At 37.8% G+C, this 20,463-nt stretch overlaps 2 protein-coding genes across 6 annotated transcripts in view; one reads left to right on the top strand and one right to left on the bottom strand.

Moving 5' to 3' along the window:
- IPCEF1 (interaction protein for cytohesin exchange factors 1) overlaps positions 1-20,463 on the top strand; it is a 176,583-nt gene that overhangs the window by 137,748 nt on the left and 18,372 nt on the right. For all 5 annotated transcript variants that reach the window (XM_046669269.1, XM_046669268.1, XM_046669271.1 and 2 more), the window contains 3 exons: positions 458-516; positions 1,854-1,942; positions 11,761-12,133. In XM_046669269.1, coding sequence (XP_046525225.1) covers positions 458-516; positions 1,854-1,942; positions 11,761-12,133 — 521 coding nt within the window. The remainder of the gene's footprint in view (positions 1-457; positions 517-1,853; positions 1,943-11,760; positions 12,134-20,463) is intronic.
- Positions 1-20,463, bottom strand: part of OPRM1 (opioid receptor mu 1) — a 166,346-nt gene that overhangs the window by 28,671 nt on the left and 117,212 nt on the right.

A 20,463-nucleotide genomic window follows, 5' to 3' on the forward strand; every position in this document is an offset into this window, starting at 1 on the left:
TTACAAAGAATGCCCTGAATGTGAAACCAGAGGTCCTGTATTTCAATAGCACAAATTTATGCAGTGGAGTTTCATAATTCCACTGACTATGGAATTATGACTTGTGCGTGTGTGTGAGGAAGATTGTCCATGAGCTATCTGTCGCTAATCTTACTCTTTTTGCTTGAGGAAGATTGTCCCTGAGCTAACATCTGTGCCAATCTCCCTCTATTTTGTATGTGGGATGCCACCACAGCATGGCTTGATGAGCAGTGTGTAGGTCTGTGCCCAGAATCCGAACCCATGAACCCCAGGTCACCAAAGCGGAGTGCGCTAATTTAATCACTATACCACTGGGCTGGCCTCTGACTTTTCTCATTATAAAATCTGGCACAAGACCTTCCTTCAGGGTCTAGGGGGAAGGTGAATAAGTTGAGGAACAATCTCTTTGGTCATTTATTTTCTATTTGAATTTTAGGTGGTTAAGCAAGCTTGGATTAGCTGTAATCCACCAGGAATCCACTACAAAGGATGAAGGTGGGTTCTATTTTAAATTTATGAAAATTTAGCAAGAGTATTACAATAGGATGAAAATACAACATCAACCTCTATGTATAGTATGGTCATAATGAAACATACTTTGGCATTTAAAATTATCTGAAAATATGTAGAGACAGACGTATTCACACAGACTCACCAACACGGAATAGAGCTTCCCATGCTAGCTAAGAATGCTTTTCACACTTCACCCACACATTAGCAGCTGTAGGCTTCACTGACATCTCAAACAATTGCCAATGCAAATGTTTTCTTGTTCCATTTACCAAATTCTTACTCATAGACATGATCTTGTCATGATCTAGACAGATAACTTTCATCCCACTATTTCCTCTCTGGTATTTTAATATTTCCACCAGGTGTGCACTGAGACTAATTACTCTAAGTTTGTACTAGAAACCTGAATGTCAGATTGGGACACAGGCCATATTTTTATCTCAGTCTGTAGCTTTTAGGGTTCAAAAGCTACAAGAGTCTAATTCTTCTTACTGATGCAATTACTCCTCAGTATTGAGAAGAAGGAGTCTTTTCATGTCAGGAGTCATAGAGCTGAGATACTATTTCTGAAAAGCTCAGACCACATAAAACTCGAGAATTGGAAGTAGGGAGTTAGGTCTTTGGATAATAAAATCATAAAATCTTGAGTTCAGAAGTGGGAAAGTTGCAATTTGATTTTAAAAAATAAAGAAGTACAATGCAATACGGTGAAACCAGTCTCCTAACCATCTCTTTGATCCTCTTTTCCATAAAATGAATACTCGTTGTATATTTGAAGCACATTTATAGATTGTGAAGGAAAAAATACAGAAAATCCTTCTTCTCCTGGTATGTAAGGCCTTCCATGATATGGCCTGAAGCAACCTTTCAGCTTCATTTTCCACCATATCCTTTAGGGGACTCCATACACTTGGCTCAGCCTGCGTCCGGGGTCTGGTTCTCCCATTCCTCTGTGTGCACCATTGATGGTTTACTTAGCCTGCTGTTTTCAGCTCATTATAATTCCTATGATTAAAATTAATCACTACTGATTTTATGCTCCCTAAGTATATGACTCACACCTCTTTTGAGGAATTATTTTATTTTCCCTGAGCTACGGTTAGTCCTCTTCCCGCATATTGAACAGAAAAGCAGAAACCCTAACATGGCCAGTCATTTTTCCCTCTTATGTAATCTCCTTGCACCAGGTAGCTCACTAGATAAGTATTTTCTGAATTGGACTGGAATTGCAATAGCCAGATGGAGAAAAACCTCTGTCATGCATTATGGAATAAGTGATAACAGCATTCAAAACTGAGGCATTTTCATTTTTCTTATAGAGTGCTACAGTGAGAGTGAGCAGGAAGATCCCGAAATAGCTGTGGAGACACCACCCCCTCCTTACTCTTCGGAGACTCTGTCTTCTTTGGTATGTGCCGATGTAGTTAGTCTGTTGGTCATCGATCACTTGTGTGGATGTCATTCCTTCCAATTGGGTAGAAACTACCTTGACCAATAAATTCTTAGAGCAGGCTAATTTAAGGTGACTGCCAGAGAGCAAGTGCAGTTCTCAGGGTGCTGATTTTGAGCCTTCTCCAAAGCAACCCACTGGTATGGCAAACTCAGTGTATTTGTGCATGACCCACAGATGTATCATGCCCTGAGGATCATGGTACTGCAAAGGGCTTCTAGGTAATAGGCCAAACTTTGCACAGATTTGTTTTATAGTGTCTATTTATACCCTACTTGTTCTCAGAAAGAATTGAAAGTGCCTTCTTAGGTGCATGCACAATAACAATTCAAAATAAATGTAAAAGGGATGAGGACAATGGCATGAAGAGAAAATGAGAGTCGGAAAGAGTGCGGGAAGCCAGGAGTGGGTTAGTGGCTAAATCTGCACATGAGATGATGCTGTATATTCACTACGAGAAGTCCAAGTTTAATTCTAAGCTTTGGAAACATCCGGTATAAGTTGAGGTTATTAATGGATGTTAAGACTATGGAGAGTGTCTTTACATTTATGTGCTCATTGGCATTATAGTGATGGCTCCTAGAAAAAGTCAAGTGAGAATCTTTGGGAAAGCTGATTTACGGTTTTTGTACCTACCATATACGAGGATTTATGTAGGGGAATTAAATATAAAACCGTTTAACCCACAAACAGCCCTGAGAAGCAGTATCATTTAGCCTGCATTTCACTGATTACTAATGAGGCCAAGTATCTTTTCATGTTTGTTTATCATTTGGACTTTCTGTTTTGTGAAGTGACTGTTAAGTCTTTTGTACATGTGTTATTATTATTTTGGATTTATAGGATTTCTTTATTATTCTACCCATTACTACTTTGTCAGTTAAAAATGAGGCGAATCTCCTTTCCCACTTCCTGGCTTTCATTTTTTTAAACTCTGTATCATTATTTCTTTTTCTGGACACATATTCTTGATTTTAATGTGTCGGATTTACCCATCACCCCAAATAACTATGGGTTCTGGTAGGTTACAGCAGCCCCTTTACTCACCAGACCTCTTCTGCCAGAATTTTCTATTTTGTGTGATGAAGCCTTCATCTTTACTTGTGTTTTGCCAGTTCCTGGATTTCAAGTGTTAAATTAATCATTTAAATAATGGCCTCTACTGTTCTCACACACTGCCAGTGGAGAATTATGGTCACTTTTATAATTTATCAGTCAAGACCAGAAATAAATATTTGTAGAATGAATATATTTATTAGAATCTCTATTCTTAAGCCAAACTTAAGAAAAGATATAAATAAAGTCAAACTTTGAATATGGTAAAATTTAGACATTTTTGAACTAGACTTACACGACATCCTTTCTCAATATATTCATAGCTTTTCCTTAATGTAGTCTTTCTCGTTTGAAAAAAAATCAGTTTATGGATTTAAAAAAGCCTTTTATTTTCTCTATATCACTCAAACTTCATGATATCTCCAGACCTCAAAGTGTCTCCCAGCTTATAACAACTTTCTTATTGGATTACTCTTTATTGCTCCTAAAGAAGTCATCAACTTTATACTGAGTATGTCTTCAATAGATGTGCCTTGTTGATTTAATAGAGAAGCATATATTTTTGTTTAATTTCTATCTCTGTCTCTGTTTTTCTCTGTCTATCTGTTTCTCCCTCTCTCTGTCTCTGTGTCTCTGTGTCTCTCTCTCTTTCTCTGTCTGTCCCTCCTATTTTATCCCACAACACAGAAGGATTCGGTGGTCCTCCCTCCTTCTCTTCCTGAAATTCCCTCTCCCTCCCACTGTCCCCTCCCCCAGTATGATTCTTTTATGATTTATTTTAGTTCTGAAGTACTGTGATTTTCAGTTTTATAGTGGCAAGCTAGTATCGCAGGTTCCTGACTCAGAGCGTTGTCTGGCATCTAGAACTCTACTTGATGAAAATAAAAGCGAGCACATTGTCTTCCTAGATGAAGGATCACAGCTCATCTGCATTTGTACAACGACAGTCTTACCTGATGTTACAGTAGAAGCTCAGGAGATGTTCGTTTCAAAACAAAGAAATGAAAGGATGCATATGAGACCAGTAAGTTAGGTCATTGCAGTGGGAGGAGTCTTTAGAATTATCTGAGTCATCAATCAAATATTATTTCTTAAAGTTCTAGGTTGAGCATTTTTTGGAAGGCCACTAAGGCAAACATTTTTTTTCTGAAGGAATACATTGGGAATAGATAAATGTTGAACAATTAGACTTTATTTTCCTTAGAAACAGAATGTGTTCCTCCTGCTCACGTATTTCCCAGGCAGATTTTGTTTTTGTTTTCTCTTGTTTCTGAAAATCAGACATGCCAGACACTTGATTAAAATAACATTTATACTTTTTATTTAAACAGATGAAATTCAAAAAACCGTGGTAACTTCTATCCAGAGCATGAATCAACTCATTGTTTTGGCTCAATCTGGCATAGGCCAACCATATGACTGAGCTGTGTAAGCTTAAGCAAAACAAATTTTTTCCAAGTTCTTGCTTTTTTAAAAAATATCTTGGGTAGTGAGCTTTCATTTTGGAATGATGAACTCAAAAGTATAAAAATAATATTATTCTGAAAAAGTATCTCAAAAATTTTAGAATCTTGGATTAAAAATTTTAACTCAATGTCTAATCATTCTAATTGCTTTAAAGATAAGCAGTAAGACTTCAGCACTGGGCCCATTTGGACCTCTGCTTGTAATGGGCGGGATCACATTCCATAAGAGAATTAGGAACATTTCAGAGTCTTTCCTGAGTGAGCAAGAGGTTTCTGTTTCTGTTCCTTCTTCTCGAGAAGTCTTCACAGAATGGATAGTGAAAAGGACATCCATTTATTCACAGAGAAATTAGAAATGGGGAACTTTTTGACCACTTTTTTGAAAAGGCTCATAATAGGTGGGACTCCATAGTTTCCAATTTGGAAGAAGTTTTGCAGAAATCTCTAACCATGATTCCTTGAAACTCACAAAAGAGCAAAAAAGGAACTGACTTCATTCACCTTTCAAACTCAATGATTTCATAAGTTACAAAGTGATTTCAGAGCATAAGGATCATTAAAAATCTGTAACATATATTTTCCCTCTAAGTTTAATTTTTAAAAAGCATTGTCTGATAACTTGATCTACGCTCATGTGCTTATTCATTCATTTGACAAATATTTGAGAGTCACTGTTGTAAATACTTGGGGCACATTAGTAAATAAAAAAGACAATGATTCATTTCTTCATGGAGCCAAACTTCTGGTTGAAGGAGACCGATAATAAATAGTCAACATAGTGAGTAAATTATCTGCTGTGTCAGTAGAAGCAGTAGGGCTGGGTGAGTAAGGAGGGATCAGGAATGCTGGTGATCAGGTTATGGCAATGAATACGGCAGCCAGGACAGGCCTGAGTAAGAGCTGAGATCTGAGCAAAACTATTGAAAAGTCACATGAGAGTCAGCCAGTTGGATATTCAGGGAAGCAGTTTTCCAAGCAAAGGGAACACTTAGAGTCAAGATCTCCTTGACACGTGAGTAGCAATGCAGGAAGGCCAGTTTGGCTGGAGCAGGGTGAACAAGATGAGCTTAGCAGGAAATGAGCTTGGAGTGTGGTGGTGACTGTGCTATGTACGACCTATGGGCCAGTTAAGGACTCTGATGTTTTGAGTTACTTAGGGAGATTTGGGGAGTTTTGAGAAGAGAAGTGACGTGATCAATTTCCACTTTTAAAAGGACTGCTCAGGCTGCTGTGTGGAAGAGACCCTGGGAAGGAGGGGGTAAGCAGAGAAGCAAAGACACCTAAGGGAGGCTGTGCAATAAGCTAGGGGGAGAACTGGTGGTGATTCAGATCAGGGCACAGCCAAGAAACGGGATGGTCAGATTCTGAGCATAGCTGGAAGGGAGACCAGCCAATAGGCGGATCAGATATGAGAGAAACTGAGAAGATAAATATTTATAATCCCAGTTTCAAGCTGCTCATGCAGATTATTTTTACATGGGAGTCCTCCTATTTTGATGCTTTTCAGAAGTACAATTCATTTATATACAAAGGATAAAAAACATCAGCTAAAGCAAACCAAAGAAGCAGTAAATAAAACAAACCCTGCGAATTGTGGCCCAGTGGCCAGCGGCAGAGGAGGAAGTCAAAGATTAAACAGAAAGGGTAGAACCAATTTTAGAAATCCAAATTTAATCTCAGCAGCATGGATCTTGCCCAGTTGTTTACTAAAAGTCACTTGACCTTTCAATATGTACTATACAAAACAATAGAAACAATTGCAAGTGAGATAGCTGCATGCCAAATTACTGGTGACTACGTGTACAAGGAGAAGATAGAAAAATTCATCCTCCGTCCTCATAAACTCTATGGTTGAACATTTAACTAATTTTAAGACTTTTCTGAAATTAATTTTTACATCTTTGCCTCTTGCTTTAACAGTTCATCTTTTCAGCCTACTGCTCTGGCAGGCCATCACAAGATGCAGAGCTATCTCTCATCCTCTCTCACGCTTTCCATTCCCACTGCCACTGCCTAGTTGGGACCTGCATCAGCTCTTGCCCACGTTGTTGAAAGAGCAGGCTCTTTTTCCCTCTCTGTGTCTAATCTCTCTCTCCTCTTAAAAATTGCTTCTGACTTGGTCTTCCTAAAGTGCACTTCTGATAATATTGATTCACCTGCATGAGACCTCCTAATTAATTCTCAACTAGTTTGCTTGGTATACAAGGCCTCAGGGTTTACTTCCAACTGCCATGACAGTCTTCTTGCTGATTCCTCCTTTGTCACCAGCCCAATAAACTGCCTGCTATTTCCCAAAAGCTGTCCAGACTTTCCTGCTCTGGCACCTGTATTTGTAAAGTTTCTCCAATTGCAGGAACCATTCGCTCCCACCCCAATTCTGCCTTCTAAATATTTTTCAAGGCTGATTCAAATGTGACTTCCTTCATTAAAGCATTCCTAGTCCTTTAAATCAGGATAACCCTGTCCCCTTCTGAATTCTTATATTCCTATAGTGCATACGGTGCACTGTTTTTGGCACTGTTTTTAAGTTATCATCTGCCTTGTAGATGTTGTGTGTCTGGTTTATTTCTCTGATTACTAAATTCTTAAAGTCAGAGGCAGCATTGGAAATCTTTTTTTTTACCCAAAACATTTATAGCTATGCCTAATATTTAAAGCTCAATAAATACTTAGTTAATGAACTAATAAATGGGCAAGTAGGTGATGATTGTGACTTTATCCATGCCCTCCACAGATTTGTCACTCTAGAACTAGTTTTCCCATGTGAACTAGAAAGTTACTACTCTACATGTGTCCGGTGCTTTCATATGGCTTTGAGAAGGATAATTTCATTTGACTCTCACTAAAGTCCTATGTATTAGTTTTACAAAGAAGTCTGTTTCCAGAGAAGTAAATACAACTGTCATAAGTAACATTTGCTGGCTCAAGTTTACCTTCTATAAGAATATTTTTTATGTTATCTCATTTGCTCCTCTATATAAATCTGAGTCAGTCAAGCAGGAAGCCAATACAGTTTTTTGTGTATCAACCATGTGCCAGGTACTGTTACTGCTTATCCCCTTACGGGATGCGGAACTGAAATAGACAGTGTCTCTTCCCTGGAGCATCTTAAGTTCTAAGTTGAGGAAGAGACACAGTTAATTTGGAATTAAAACAGTCTCAAGTACTGATGAATGCTATGAATAAGATGAAATAGGGTGATGTGCTTGGAAGTTGCTGGCGTTGACGGTAGAGAGGATATTGCTTTGTCTATGACCATCTGGGAAGCCTACTGAGGATGTGATATTTGAATTGAGACCAAAATGGTGGGAAGGAGGCAGTTAACCAAAAACCCACAGAGGGAGCCTTTTAGGCAGAAGGAACCAGAGATATGCTCAAGGGAAGGAAAGAAGGCCAAAGAGGCTGGAAAGGAGGTGGGGGCGGGGAGTGGAAGGAGATGTCACTGGAGGGGAAGGTAGGGGTCCGTGTAGGCCTTCTTAGCAATGATAAAGACTATGGCTACTTTCCTACCTGTGATGGGAAGTTATTAGACGATTTTCAACAGGAAAATATTGTGATCTGTTTTATGTTTTGTAAATACTCCAGCTGATGTTCAGAGGATGGACTTGGGTGAGGAGGGGGTGAGCAATAGTGGAGGCAGCAGTCAATACAATAGGACTTGGAGGTAAAGTGGCATCTGCAAGGTCACTTGGCTGCTAAGGATGGGGATGAGAAGTGTGCCCAAGATCATGCAGAAGGTCAGTGACAGATGGGGTGAGTGTACTATACAAGGTCTTCAGGTTTTTAGAGTAATGCTTCTATTAGCATATGGTAGAAATACAAACACAGTACTTCCCAAGGCTTAATAGCAATTGACTAATTTGCTTTTATTGATATGGCCAATAAAAGGAAAGAAAAGTTGCATATTTTCCTTTTTTTCTAATTTGGTTTTGTTATGCTTAGTCTTAAGTTATTCCTGCATTTTTTTTTCTCATATACTTTGACTAATGTTACTTAAGATTTATATGCTGACTCATTTCTTCCTAATTACAGGTTTTTGGTGGCCATTTTAAATTATTTTTCCCCATGTCAAACTTGCGTTTTTAAAACAATTCAAGGAAAAGTATTTTAGAGCTAATCAGCGTTTGAACTAAGCTTCTTCGATGAGTAAAAATGTCTTATACAGAAAATGAGAAAAAGCAATATTGTGTTTTTAATTTAACCATATACATAGTCTCTTCATTAAAACTAAGTCTTTAAAATGTCTTTAATTTTATCATTAAAAAATAAAATATTTAAAACACAAATGTTCTGGAATGAATGAAACGACATGCAATTGTTACTCTCTGATAAATAAAATAGTAATTTTGTTTGAGATTATGAGAAAGTTTTGTAGGAGTATTCGCATCGCAATCAGTAAGTCAGCGCTAGATCCTGGAATTAGGTTAAACCATCCATAGCAACTTTACAGAGAATTTCAGGAGAATTTTACAGAGAATCTTCTTTTCAATAAGAGACTGAACCACTCTGGGTTGTTTTTCTTCACATAGCTGGCTCTCTAGACCACTCTTTGTTGGCATTAATTTATTACCAACTATGTGTCAGGCACAAATACCAAAAATGGAAGTATAAAGATGATTAAAAACAGCCTGTTCTCAAGTAACTCACCTAAAGTAATAAACCAGTCCATGAGCAATTACTGTACATATTAGTTAACAAATAAAATGCTATTCCATCTGGTATAGTAGAACCAAGCCTGGGAGCACCAGGCAAAGGTACCTCACCCTGAGGACACTGGGGAAGGCTTCCTGGAGGAGCTGGCCCTTGAACTGACACTCAGAGGACAGGCTTGTGTTAGCCAAGCAGGGGTTGCGGGGAGGAGAGACTGTCAATCCTTTCTACCTTCGTTTGACTTGCAGTGGGAAGTTTTATGAATATATGACATGGATGGTTCATGCAATGCACTGAGCTAAAAGTCCTGTGTGACTTGTGGCTGTTGGTAGCTACAGAATGGTAGAAATAATGGGCTTTGATTTAGCACCACAGTATCTATAAAGCACGTTTCCACACTGAATCCTCTGCAATGGCACTCCAGGTTCACTTCCATTTGTGTCTAGTCAATCTCTCTTCTTATGAAAACTCCCTCTGACCTGACAAGCATCATCTTTTTCTCATTTTCCTTTTCTTTCTCTCTAGTTCTTCTCTTCAGTCCCTTTTATTTTTTGCTTACTCTTCGTTTTTCCATTTAGAAATCAAATTTATAGATGTTATGTGGTGCTAAACAAATGGATTCAATGCATTTGCACTGTGTTTGAGCAGTCCCACCAAAAGGAAACACTGCACAGAAATTTCTGATGCTCATTGAACATGTCTTTGCTTACTTGTTTAAGCAGAGTTTTGAGGTTCAAAAAGGCTTATGGAAAGGGCTACAGCAACCGCGTGCACAGTTTTTGCTCAAAGAGCCTGTTTTGCTACATCAAATAACAGTAGTATGAGCAGGAGCAACAGGAAAAGCTTGTGCTTGGTCTCTTTTCAGAAAAGGAAGCTGATCCCACTGAAGCCAAGTTTTACTAAAATAGCTCACAATAGGGGAACATGTCAAGACTGGGCCTGAGTGGGTGTTTTTGTTAGTATTTACTTTGTAGATCCTGCTAACGTGTAAACAAGTTCTTGGCATTTATTTGGACAGTTTGGGGGTGTGCATTACCTTCTCCAGATACCTAGAATTTTATTTAGTGAATTGCAGATCTTCGATCTCTTTGTTGTTAAATGGTCTGAGTTGCCAAGCTTGTCAGCACATTCCTGAATGGAAAGTTCTCATGTTTGCAAATATGTGGTTCTTAGGAAGATGTGTGTGATGAATTAGCATCTTAACTATATATTTTAATGTCATGCTACTAAAAAGTGGATTTATTGATTATTTGAAAATTCATTTCTCATATGCAGCCAACACACTTTGGGTAAATATTGGCTTTTCTCATCAGAACTCAAAGCTTAGAATTCTTGGGACAATTCTTGAGAACATGTTGGTTTGGATCCAAGGCAACCCTCCTGAGTTAGTTTGCAATGATTCTGAGGTTTAATGGAGAGGATCCTAGTTTGCTGTTTGGCTGCCTCTCTCTAACAATTCACTGTCTTGGAGTTTTGAATGCTTGAAATTGATAGGAGTATCCCCTAGGATGACGTGGCGAAACTGACCACAAAATGCCTTCTCTGTCTTATCTGCCATTGGAGATATAGGGTGACCCATAGGGCACTGGTGTCTAGATTTTTGGATTTTATTGACCAATAAAATTAAAAATGGAGGAACAACATATAGTTACCAAATCTCTGTTTTGCTATGCAAGACATTAAAAAAAATGCCCCAAAGACAAAAACCATCAATATTTTCCAAAAGAAAGCATATGTTTTAACATCAAAATGTAACAAGAATAAAATCTCTGAATAAATGAAGTCCTTCCCAAGAGAGGATGATTGGTGATTATTACATTGATATTTTCTCCACTGACTGGTGAAAATTTTGTTAAGGATTGTCATTCATCCTTGAATTTTATGTTGGAAACTGCTTTCAGAAGATCCTACATCATCAACCCACTTCTCATAGTCTGTGGTGCAGTTTTTGCTTTCTCTTTAATGAGTTAAGAGCCTGCAAATGTATTCTTGTCTTCTTTGGTGAAAGTTTATTAAAATTTTCATTATTGAAGAGTGAGTAAGTTAACATTGTTTCACTGACTATGTAGTTATGAGCTGATACTAATCACGTGCTAAAGAATGTGTGAAAGATATTTGAGGGTTTAAATGTTTGTGCTCTGCCCGTATCACTGGTCTCCACTCAGTTAATATAATTTTGCTTCCTGTCTGGCTTCAGCTTTTGCTTCCTTTCTCTGGATCACCTTTCTCAAGAGTTTTTGCTCAATCAGTGAGAATTCAGTGACAGATTGCAATCTACTTTTTTTCAAAGTATCCTTCGGTATTTCAAAAAATTCCCCCAAGGGGTCTTTTAAGTTTCTGGAGAGCATTAAAGAATAGGGTAAATCATGACATGGAGACTTTTCAGGTCCTGGAACAGTGAATACATAGTTATACAAATGGGTTTTGGAAAATGGCAACCTAATGCCTGCCATACAGATATAAATATCGTACATTTTCCTTTTGACTCATATCATTGGCCACTTTTTGAAACGCTGGGATACCTTCATTGAAAATGAAAAGTAGAGAATGTTGGCTTAATCATGATTCATTTTATTCTTTTTTGGTTTTATTTGTGAAAAACAGTCTGCACAGCAGTCATCTTCATCTTCACCCAAATTGAGTGGAACATCATCTTCTTTCTCTTCCCGAGAAAATACAATAAAGACACCCAGCAGTCTGTCTTCCTCTTTACCTAAAGAAAGACAGTCTTGGATCGACCTGGTTAATAGTTCATCTGCTGCTGAAGATGTGGGACAATCTATAGCATTTGCTGTGCAGGTTCATTCACTGGCACCCTGTGAGGCAAACAGTTGCAAGGCCCTGGAAAACAGCTTTGCCACATCAGAAAGCGAATTTTTGAACTCTTTATCTAGTGACGACACTTCTTCACTGAGTAGCAACCTGGATCATCTTACTGTCCCGGATAAGCCTACTGGATCAAAGACGATGGACAGAGGTAAACCAAGAAATTGTTTATTTTTCTTTGGAGAATGAATATTCGTGTGTGGATGTGGAACTCTAATATGTATATTTGTAAAAAGAATGTTTAAAGTCATGAATGATGATTCAACAAGTAAACAGTCAAGTGGGGCTAGGCCCAAGAGCTGCTTCTGTAGAGGAGTTTGCATGTGGAAACCTCCAGCTTCAAGGCCGTTCATTACCCGCTGTAAGTGTCATTAACCAAAATGCTTATGACTATGTGGTCACAAAATACTGGTACTTTTCCACCAATCTGACGGAAAGCTGGGCTCTTTTTTTGGCCCTATGTACTATGTTTTGGAGCTTGTGGCACTTAGATCAGGGTTCTGAAGACTGATATTTATAACATCACCTCCATGGTTCCTAACAAACATGGAGCAATGACCTTCCCTTGACCATGACAGCAGAGGAGGTCTGGGTCCTAGCTAGTCGGCTCCTGAAGATGCCCCTGTGGTTAACAGGAACACAGACAATTTGCATACACTTTAGAAAAGAAACATTAGAACTTTTAAACACAAAGGGGAGCACAGCTTGTGCCTTTGAAAAAAACTTTTTAAGTCATAGCAAAGGAAAAAGTTAATGGAGTGCGGAAATTAATAATGTGAGCTTTCTTAATAGTCTTTGATGATTGATCCTTATGTTTTATTCAGACTAATTTCTTTCATTATTAGTTTTCAGTCAAGATGTTTCTTTTCTGATGGTCTGTGCCTTATTCATTCTGGTGTAAAACAAGCTTATCTAATAGAAGATACTGAGCAGTGAGAGAATGATGAGTTTGGTTTACATTTTTCTAGCATACTATTAAGAGAAAGTTGACCAGCTAAATTTCCATGATACCTAGCCAGAGTGGCCCAATGACATAGATGACTACTCTCTCCTTTGCCTTGGCCTAATCAGGGAAATTTCCGTGAAGTTCCCAAATTTTCAGATAAACCTATTACTTTAATATTTAATAACAGAGTAATTGAGGCCAAGGATTATAGTTGCAGACCCAGTTTTGTATGTGTGTACAGTATTTTAAAATATGTGAATTTGAATGCTCAGCCTAGAAACTATTCTGGAAGTCACCCCAATTGTCACCATTATCTGTTGCCTTACCCGAAGATGCTTCACACAGTTGAGTTACCTGCCTGTCCTCTGATGCCATTTTCATTTGATACCCCTAATTTAGGCCAACGGTTTACTTTACATTAGAAAAAGTGAAGTAAATGAAGTCATTGGCAAATAACCTATTTCTAGAGGTCAATGATGTGGGATGGGAGGAGAATGGAAATACCGTTGAGGAATCAAGTGGGGATCAAGATTGGACTGCGAGAAATGGAAAACAGACTCAAGCTGGCCTCAGGCTTATGCAGTGCTGTCATGTAGAAGTAGTAGGCTTAATTTGTATCTTCTGGGAAGTACAAAACTGATGCAAATTTTGAGGTCAGTGGTGCAGGTAAAAGGAAGTAGTTTTAGGTTCAGCACAAGAAACTTCTTTTTAATGTTGAGAACTGTTCAAAATGAATAGGCTCCTTGGAAAGTAATGCATTCCATGTCATTAGAGGTGTTTACTCGTTCTGAGATAACCATTTTCATTGGGAATTAATTGCATGTTGCATATTGATCATAGTTTTTGTTCTTATGCGGATCTGCTGAAGAGAGAATTTAAATATCTTGAACTAGGTGGCCTCTAACTTGATACTTAGAAGATCCTTCCAGATATAGGACTGATGGAGCTAAAGAAAATGATGAAAAGTATCACATCTATTCTTTTCCTGATAAAAACTCTTACTTTAATCCTTGGGCCATAAATAGAACTAAAAAGTTTCATGCATGGATACACACACACAGACACACACATAGCACCCCAGGATAAGGATGGCTTCAAAGGCAAAGTAGAGTATAAAATTACATTTGCATTTTTTTCCTAAGAGATAACCCTGCAGATTGAATTTTCCTTTAGGACAAATAACCTGAGAGTCATGGGAAGACGCAATTCTGGTCCATTTCTAAGTGTCATTCTGGGAATGCATGTGCTGTAGAGCCTGGCTGAGTCTCAATAGCTCTTTTAATCTAAGAAGAAAGGAACCTGGTTTTTTAAAATTTTGAGTTAAGTGTAGAAAGCCAACGAAATCTGTATACTTCTTCAAACAGCTTGACATGAAGGTATTCTTCTTGGTAGACAAGAAGAAAAAATAAAAGTATTTTTCCCTCACTGATTTGTCGGCAGTTGCCATATGTTACAAGATTTTTGCTGATGATTTTCTCTTGCTGCTGGGGATTTGGTTAAATTCCCAGACGAGTTAAACCGCATAAAGTCATTGCTATGGAAACAGCACCCCAGTCTTTGCCTGTGTTTGCGATGGCTTGCTCTTGAGTTGATCAGATTGTGTATTGTGCTTTTTTTTTTTTTTATGTGTGTGTGTTTCTGTGTTGGAGAAGAAGGTAGATTTTCATTTTTGCGACTTCTAAAAATTATTTTTTAGCCGTCAATTGGAAAAAAGAAAAGCCCTGAAATTCCTGTGTCTGAAATATTGTTCAGGGTGTTTTATGACAGGGATTTAAGTTTTGACATGGTCCAAGACAGGAGTTAGGATTTTAAACTAAGTCCCAGTCTCAAGATGTGTCTGCTGGGGAAAGAGGATTTATCCTAGAAAGTATTCTGAAAGGTTAATAACTGAGTCCTGAAACAAGCAGGCAGTATGTATTTTAGCCTTTTTTCTCTTTAGACAGCGAGAGAAATATTTTGCAGTTGGTATGCAATTAAAATTGTGGTTGCTAGAATTTCATACTGAAGTTAAAGACTCTTTTAGACTTTTCTCCCCTGCAGCGTAAGCTATTAACAAAATGCAGGGTGTTAATTGCATCCTATTGCCATTCTGCACTGGGACTTCCAGAGTTCCAGAGCTCTCAGATTCTTCACTGAGTCTTTCCACAAACAAAGTGGGAAAAGAGGTGATGGGGTTAATGGAATGTTCATGTCAGCTCAGTTTTGCTCTATACTGTTTCTTTCTTTTGTGAGAATTTATTTGGCCCATGACTTATGCCTCTGTGATGATGACCCACATTGTATGTCTCTACTTAGATTATGCTGACAACGGGGAGACGATTTTACCTATAGTTACTCCACGAATGGAGTGACTATACCCCAGATGCAGAAAAGCTGAATAACCACTAATAAGATTAATACCTAATTTATGCAAATAAATTGTCAAGTACGAATGCAGCCAGAATGCATCTGGGAATCATGTTGAACAAAAAACACTTTTAATGAGGAGACAAACATGCTAGAGCGTGCATGACATCTCAGGAAAGTGACATAAATGAGCCAGATTTTAGGATTTAGCAAACATTACCAAAAATTTTATACAATCTGAGTGTGAAGAGTACAGATGCTATATTATTTTAGCTAGCTACTTCAGATGTTGCTGTAGGAGTCATGTGGCATGTCTTTTTATGAAGCCAGAAGATAATAAAAAGAAAAAGTTGAATGCTGAACTCTATTAAATTTAGTATTATTTTTATTATTCTTTGGAGTTCCTAACATGTACTCATATACTTTGTGCTAACAGGAATACAAAGATGAGCAAGATACAATTTCTGGTCTAAAAAATTATAACATCTAATGGAGAGAGTGGGAGGAATAAGACTCATTTAACAAAAGAAAGCGGAGTCAAGTAAGTGCCACAGAGAGACACAGAGTACCTGAGGGATTTAAAAGAGAGCAGGGACTCAAAGTACAGAAGATTCACATCTAAGTGATCTAAGACGTGATGTAAGTGGGAGCATCTGTGCATAGAGAGGGGAGCCATGGGAAAGAGGAATGGAGAAGAAGTTCGGATGATGTCAAATATTGGGCTAGTTATTAGTTTATTTCAGTAGATAACGGGTGGCCATTTCTAATCAGGGTAATCATATAATTGGAGCTACACTTTGGAAAGGTTATGTTAGCTTTAGAATTTGGGGTAGAAGAGTATAGTGGTAATTGGAAATCAGAAGAGTTAGGAAAATTTTGTAATGCTGGGGTGGCAGTAGAAATAGGAAACAAAAGACAGACTTGAGGGGTTCCATAGCATGCCTATCAAGGTAGAGACTCATCTTGGTCTTTGTATCTCTGTTACTTAATTTAGTCCCTAGAAAATTTCCTAGTGATTGTATTTTTTGAACTATAATTTGAGAAGTGATCTGAAAACAGGAATAAATATTTGCTATTAGGAAAATCTTGAATCTATAATTGTTGACCTCAGTGGCATTGACCTCAGGCATGGATGATCCACTACCTGCTTTCTCTGATCCATGCCCAGTGGCTGAATATCCCTAGAAGATGTTATGAAATAATGCTGATTACGTTACCTGAAAATTTGTGCAATATAAGTAGGTCATTTTTAGGTCTCAGAACTTTATCTCATGTTTTTTTTTTAAATTACTTCGTATATCTTTTTCTGAGGCTAGGAGCTATGAGTGGAAGATGATGGGGCAAAGGTTTTGAAGATGATGACGAGGATAATCTAGATTTTGGAGGTATGTAATCTTAGAGGGGCAGTGACAGTTTGGAAGAAGTAGGAGAAGTAAGGAATTGGAGGTCATAACCAAAGATGAAAGATGTATAAATTCAGAAGAGAGAGAGTGTGAATAGGAAAAAGAGGATACTTTTACCCAGAGAGAAGTAAATTTACAGGTGAAGCTTTTATAGGTGAAGCCTTTGAAATTACCCGTGTTTGACATCCCTTTTAATGCTATGCTACCAGAGCTGTGTTTTAACAATAACTTTTTGTTTATATAGAGTATGGAAAACAGCACTGGGAGAAAAAGTACAGAACATTTTCATATTTGATGGTAGAATGATTTCTAAGTCAACCTAACTTGAGCCAAATTGAGGTGCGAAGGTTTATCCTCGCTGTCGGTCTGGCAGTGATGCAGAAGTTCTTATTACATTATGTGGTCAGGTGGACGACAATGGTTTTGAAAGTTGTCAAATGGTCTTCAGTTCTTTTCCTTTCTTATATCTTCTTCCTGTTTTTGATTAAATGTTTGATTTTCTTGTTCTTTTCATGACTCTTTTCATATTTACATGCTTCAGCGTTTCTTTTGTTTCATAGAGATTTTTTGTTATGGTAAAATATATGGTATATATCAAAAAGTGTACATATATATAGATAGATAGATCCCATGTAGCCACCACTCTGGCCAAGAAATAGAGATTAGCCAGAATTCTAGAAGTGCTTGTGAAATCCTTCCTGTGTAACCGGAATTGGTTCATTTTCATTGCTTTATAGTATTCACTTGTTTTAATATACCACAAAAAAATATATCTACTAAGGATGAACATTTGTTTTTCCAGTTTTGGGCTCTTATGTAAAATGCTTCTATGAACATTCTTTTTTAAAAAAATTAATAGACAACTTTTTAGAGCAGCTTTAGTTGTACACAAAAATTGAGCAGAAAGTACAGAGAATTTCCGTATATTCTCTCTTCCTCTGCACATTTTCCTCTATTATTAATATCTTGCATTAGTGTGATTTACTTGTTACAACTGACAACCAATATTGAAACATTTTTATTAACTAAAGTCCATAGTTTACGTTAGGGTTCACTCTTTGTTCTGTATAGTTCTATGGGTTTTGACAAATGAGTGATGTCATGTATCCACCATTACAATGTCATATATGATAGTTTCACTGCCCTAAAAATCTCCTGTGCTCCATCTATTCATCTCTTCCACTCTTTCCCCAAGCCCCTGACAACCACTTATCTTTTTGCTCTCTCTTTAGTTTTATCTTTTTCAGAATATCATATAGTTGGAATCATATAGTATGTAGCCTTTTCAGACTGGCTTCTTTCACTCAGTAATATTCATTAAAGTTTCCTCCATGCCTTTCTGTGGCTTGATAGTGCATTCCTTTTTATGGCTGAATAATATTCCATTGTCTGGATGTATCACTGCTTGTTATCCACTCACCTATTGAAAGACATCTTAGTTGGTTCTAAGTTTTTGAAATTATGAATAAAGCTGCTATAAATATGTGTGTGCAGATTTTTGTGTAGATACAAAATTTTCAACTCATTTGGGTAAATACCTAGGGGTGTAATTGCCGGATTGTGTGGTAAGACTATGTTTAGCTTTGTAAGAAATACCAAATTGTCTTCCAAAGTAGCCATACTATTTGCATTTCCATCAGCAATGAATGAGAATTTCTATAGCTTCACATCCTCACCAGCATTTGGTCTTGTCAGTGTTTTGGATTTCTGGCATGCTAGTAGGTGGGCAGTGGTATCTCACTGTTGTGTTAATTTGGAATTCCCTAATGATATATAATGTTGAGTGTCTTTTCATATGCTTATTTGTCTTATTTGGTGAGGTGTTTGTTGAAATATTTTGCCCACTTTTTATTTAGATATTTGTTATCTCATTGTTGGGTTCTTTGTATGTTTTGGAGAGAAGTCCTTTATCATATATGTGTTGTAAATGTTTTCTCCCAGTCTGTGGCTTGTTTTTTTCATTCTCTTCATGAAAATTCTTATGCATGTATCATGATCCACATATGCCTGAATTTCTCTAGGGGTGTATACCTTGGAATGGAAGTGCTGGCTGTGTATATGCCTATCTTTACCTTTTCTAGACAATGACAATTGTCTCCTGAATTGCTTGCACCAAGTCATCTCTCTCCAGCCTGAGTGCTAGCTTTCAAAGCCCCACATCCTTACGAGTAATGTCGGACTTTTAAATTTTGCAAAATTGGCAATCTTGATTATCAGTTAGCATATTTTCAGATGTTTGTTTTCACTCTTTTACCTGTACTTCTTGGATTGCTTTTGTTTTCCCAACGGATTCAGAGGAGTTTATATATTCTGGATACTCTTTCGTTGGCAGTTGTATGTATTGCCAATATCTTCACTTTTTGACTTCTCTTCATTTTTTAATGGTGTATCTTAATGAATAGAAGTCAATTTGAATGTGGTCAAATTTATCAATGTTTTTCTTTATAGTTAATGCTTTTTTGTCTTCATCAAGTAATTTCTCCCTAGACTGATACTATGACGAAGATAACTGCCATATTCTATAAACTTTAATCCACTTGGAATAATTTTTATGAGTGCCATGAATAGGATACAACATCATCTTATTCCACATGCATGTGTAGTTTTCCTAGTATTGTTGATGTAAAATCCGTCCTTCTCCCGGACATCCACATGGGTCCTCAGTGCCATCTTGGTTATAAATCCAGTGCTGTTGCTTCTAAGACTTCTGTCTATCCATTGGGCTATTTTTTCTACCTTGGCTCATACCACTCTTTTTAAAAGTGAGTCTTAATACCTGATAGGACAGGTTTTTCTACCTTGTTTTGTTTAAAGAGTGTTTCAGACACTCTTAGCCATTTTATCTTCCATACAAATTTTAGAATTACCTAGTCAAGTTACATGCACATGCATACACACACACACGACACTTTCCGACTTATGTTTTAAAAGGATTGCTCTGACTCTTTTGTGAAGGACAGACAGTAGGGAGCATTGGTGAAAGCAGGCTGGTCAGCAAACAAGCTGTTGCAACTGGTGGTTCAGGTGAGAGATGACGGTGGCTTGTCCTAGGGCAGTGGTACGGGTGGAAGATGCTCAGATGCTGTGTATTTTTCAGAGAGCTGGTGGGATTTGCTGTTGTGAGGTTTGACAGAGAGAGAGAGGAGTCAAAGATGATTCCAAGGATTTTGGCCCAAAGGACTAAAAGAAAGGAGTTGTCATTTCATGAGATGGGAAAGACCTACTGTTGGAGGTATGAATCAAGAATTTGGCTTTGAACACATTAAATTTGAAACACTGCACAGAAATCCATGTGAAGATGTCAAGTAAGCGGTTGATATATGTGTCTGGAGATCAGGGGAGGGCTTGGAGATGTACAATAGGTAATGACCTCCCACCTTTTGTTAGGTGACATTTGATCTGAGAACTGAATGGCAAAAAAGAACCTACACATGTGAACCACAGCTGGCAAAGTACCTAGACAGAGAGAAAATAAAGTATAAGGGCTTGAGCACTGAAACAAATTTTGAGGTCCAGAAACAGAAGGAAATCCAGTGTGGCTGGAATACAGTGGGCAGGGGAAGCACAGGAAGAGATTGGAGAACTTGGTCACAGCTGGCTTATGTGGCAATTAGCAGATCCTGTAAGGTGTTTGGGTTTTGTTCTAAGTGCAAGGGGATGTTTTTGGAGGAATTGAAGCTGGGGAGTGTTATGGTGTGGTTTATATTTTTAAAAAAATCACTGCCCTACATGGAAAATGGATCTTAGGAAGCTGAAGTAGACCAGTTATGTAGTTGTTGAAACAGG

This window comes from Equus quagga, chromosome 8 (assembly GCF_021613505.1).
Source record: "Equus quagga isolate Etosha38 chromosome 8, UCLA_HA_Equagga_1.0, whole genome shotgun sequence".
NCBI lineage: Eukaryota > Metazoa > Chordata > Mammalia > Perissodactyla > Equidae > Equus > Equus quagga.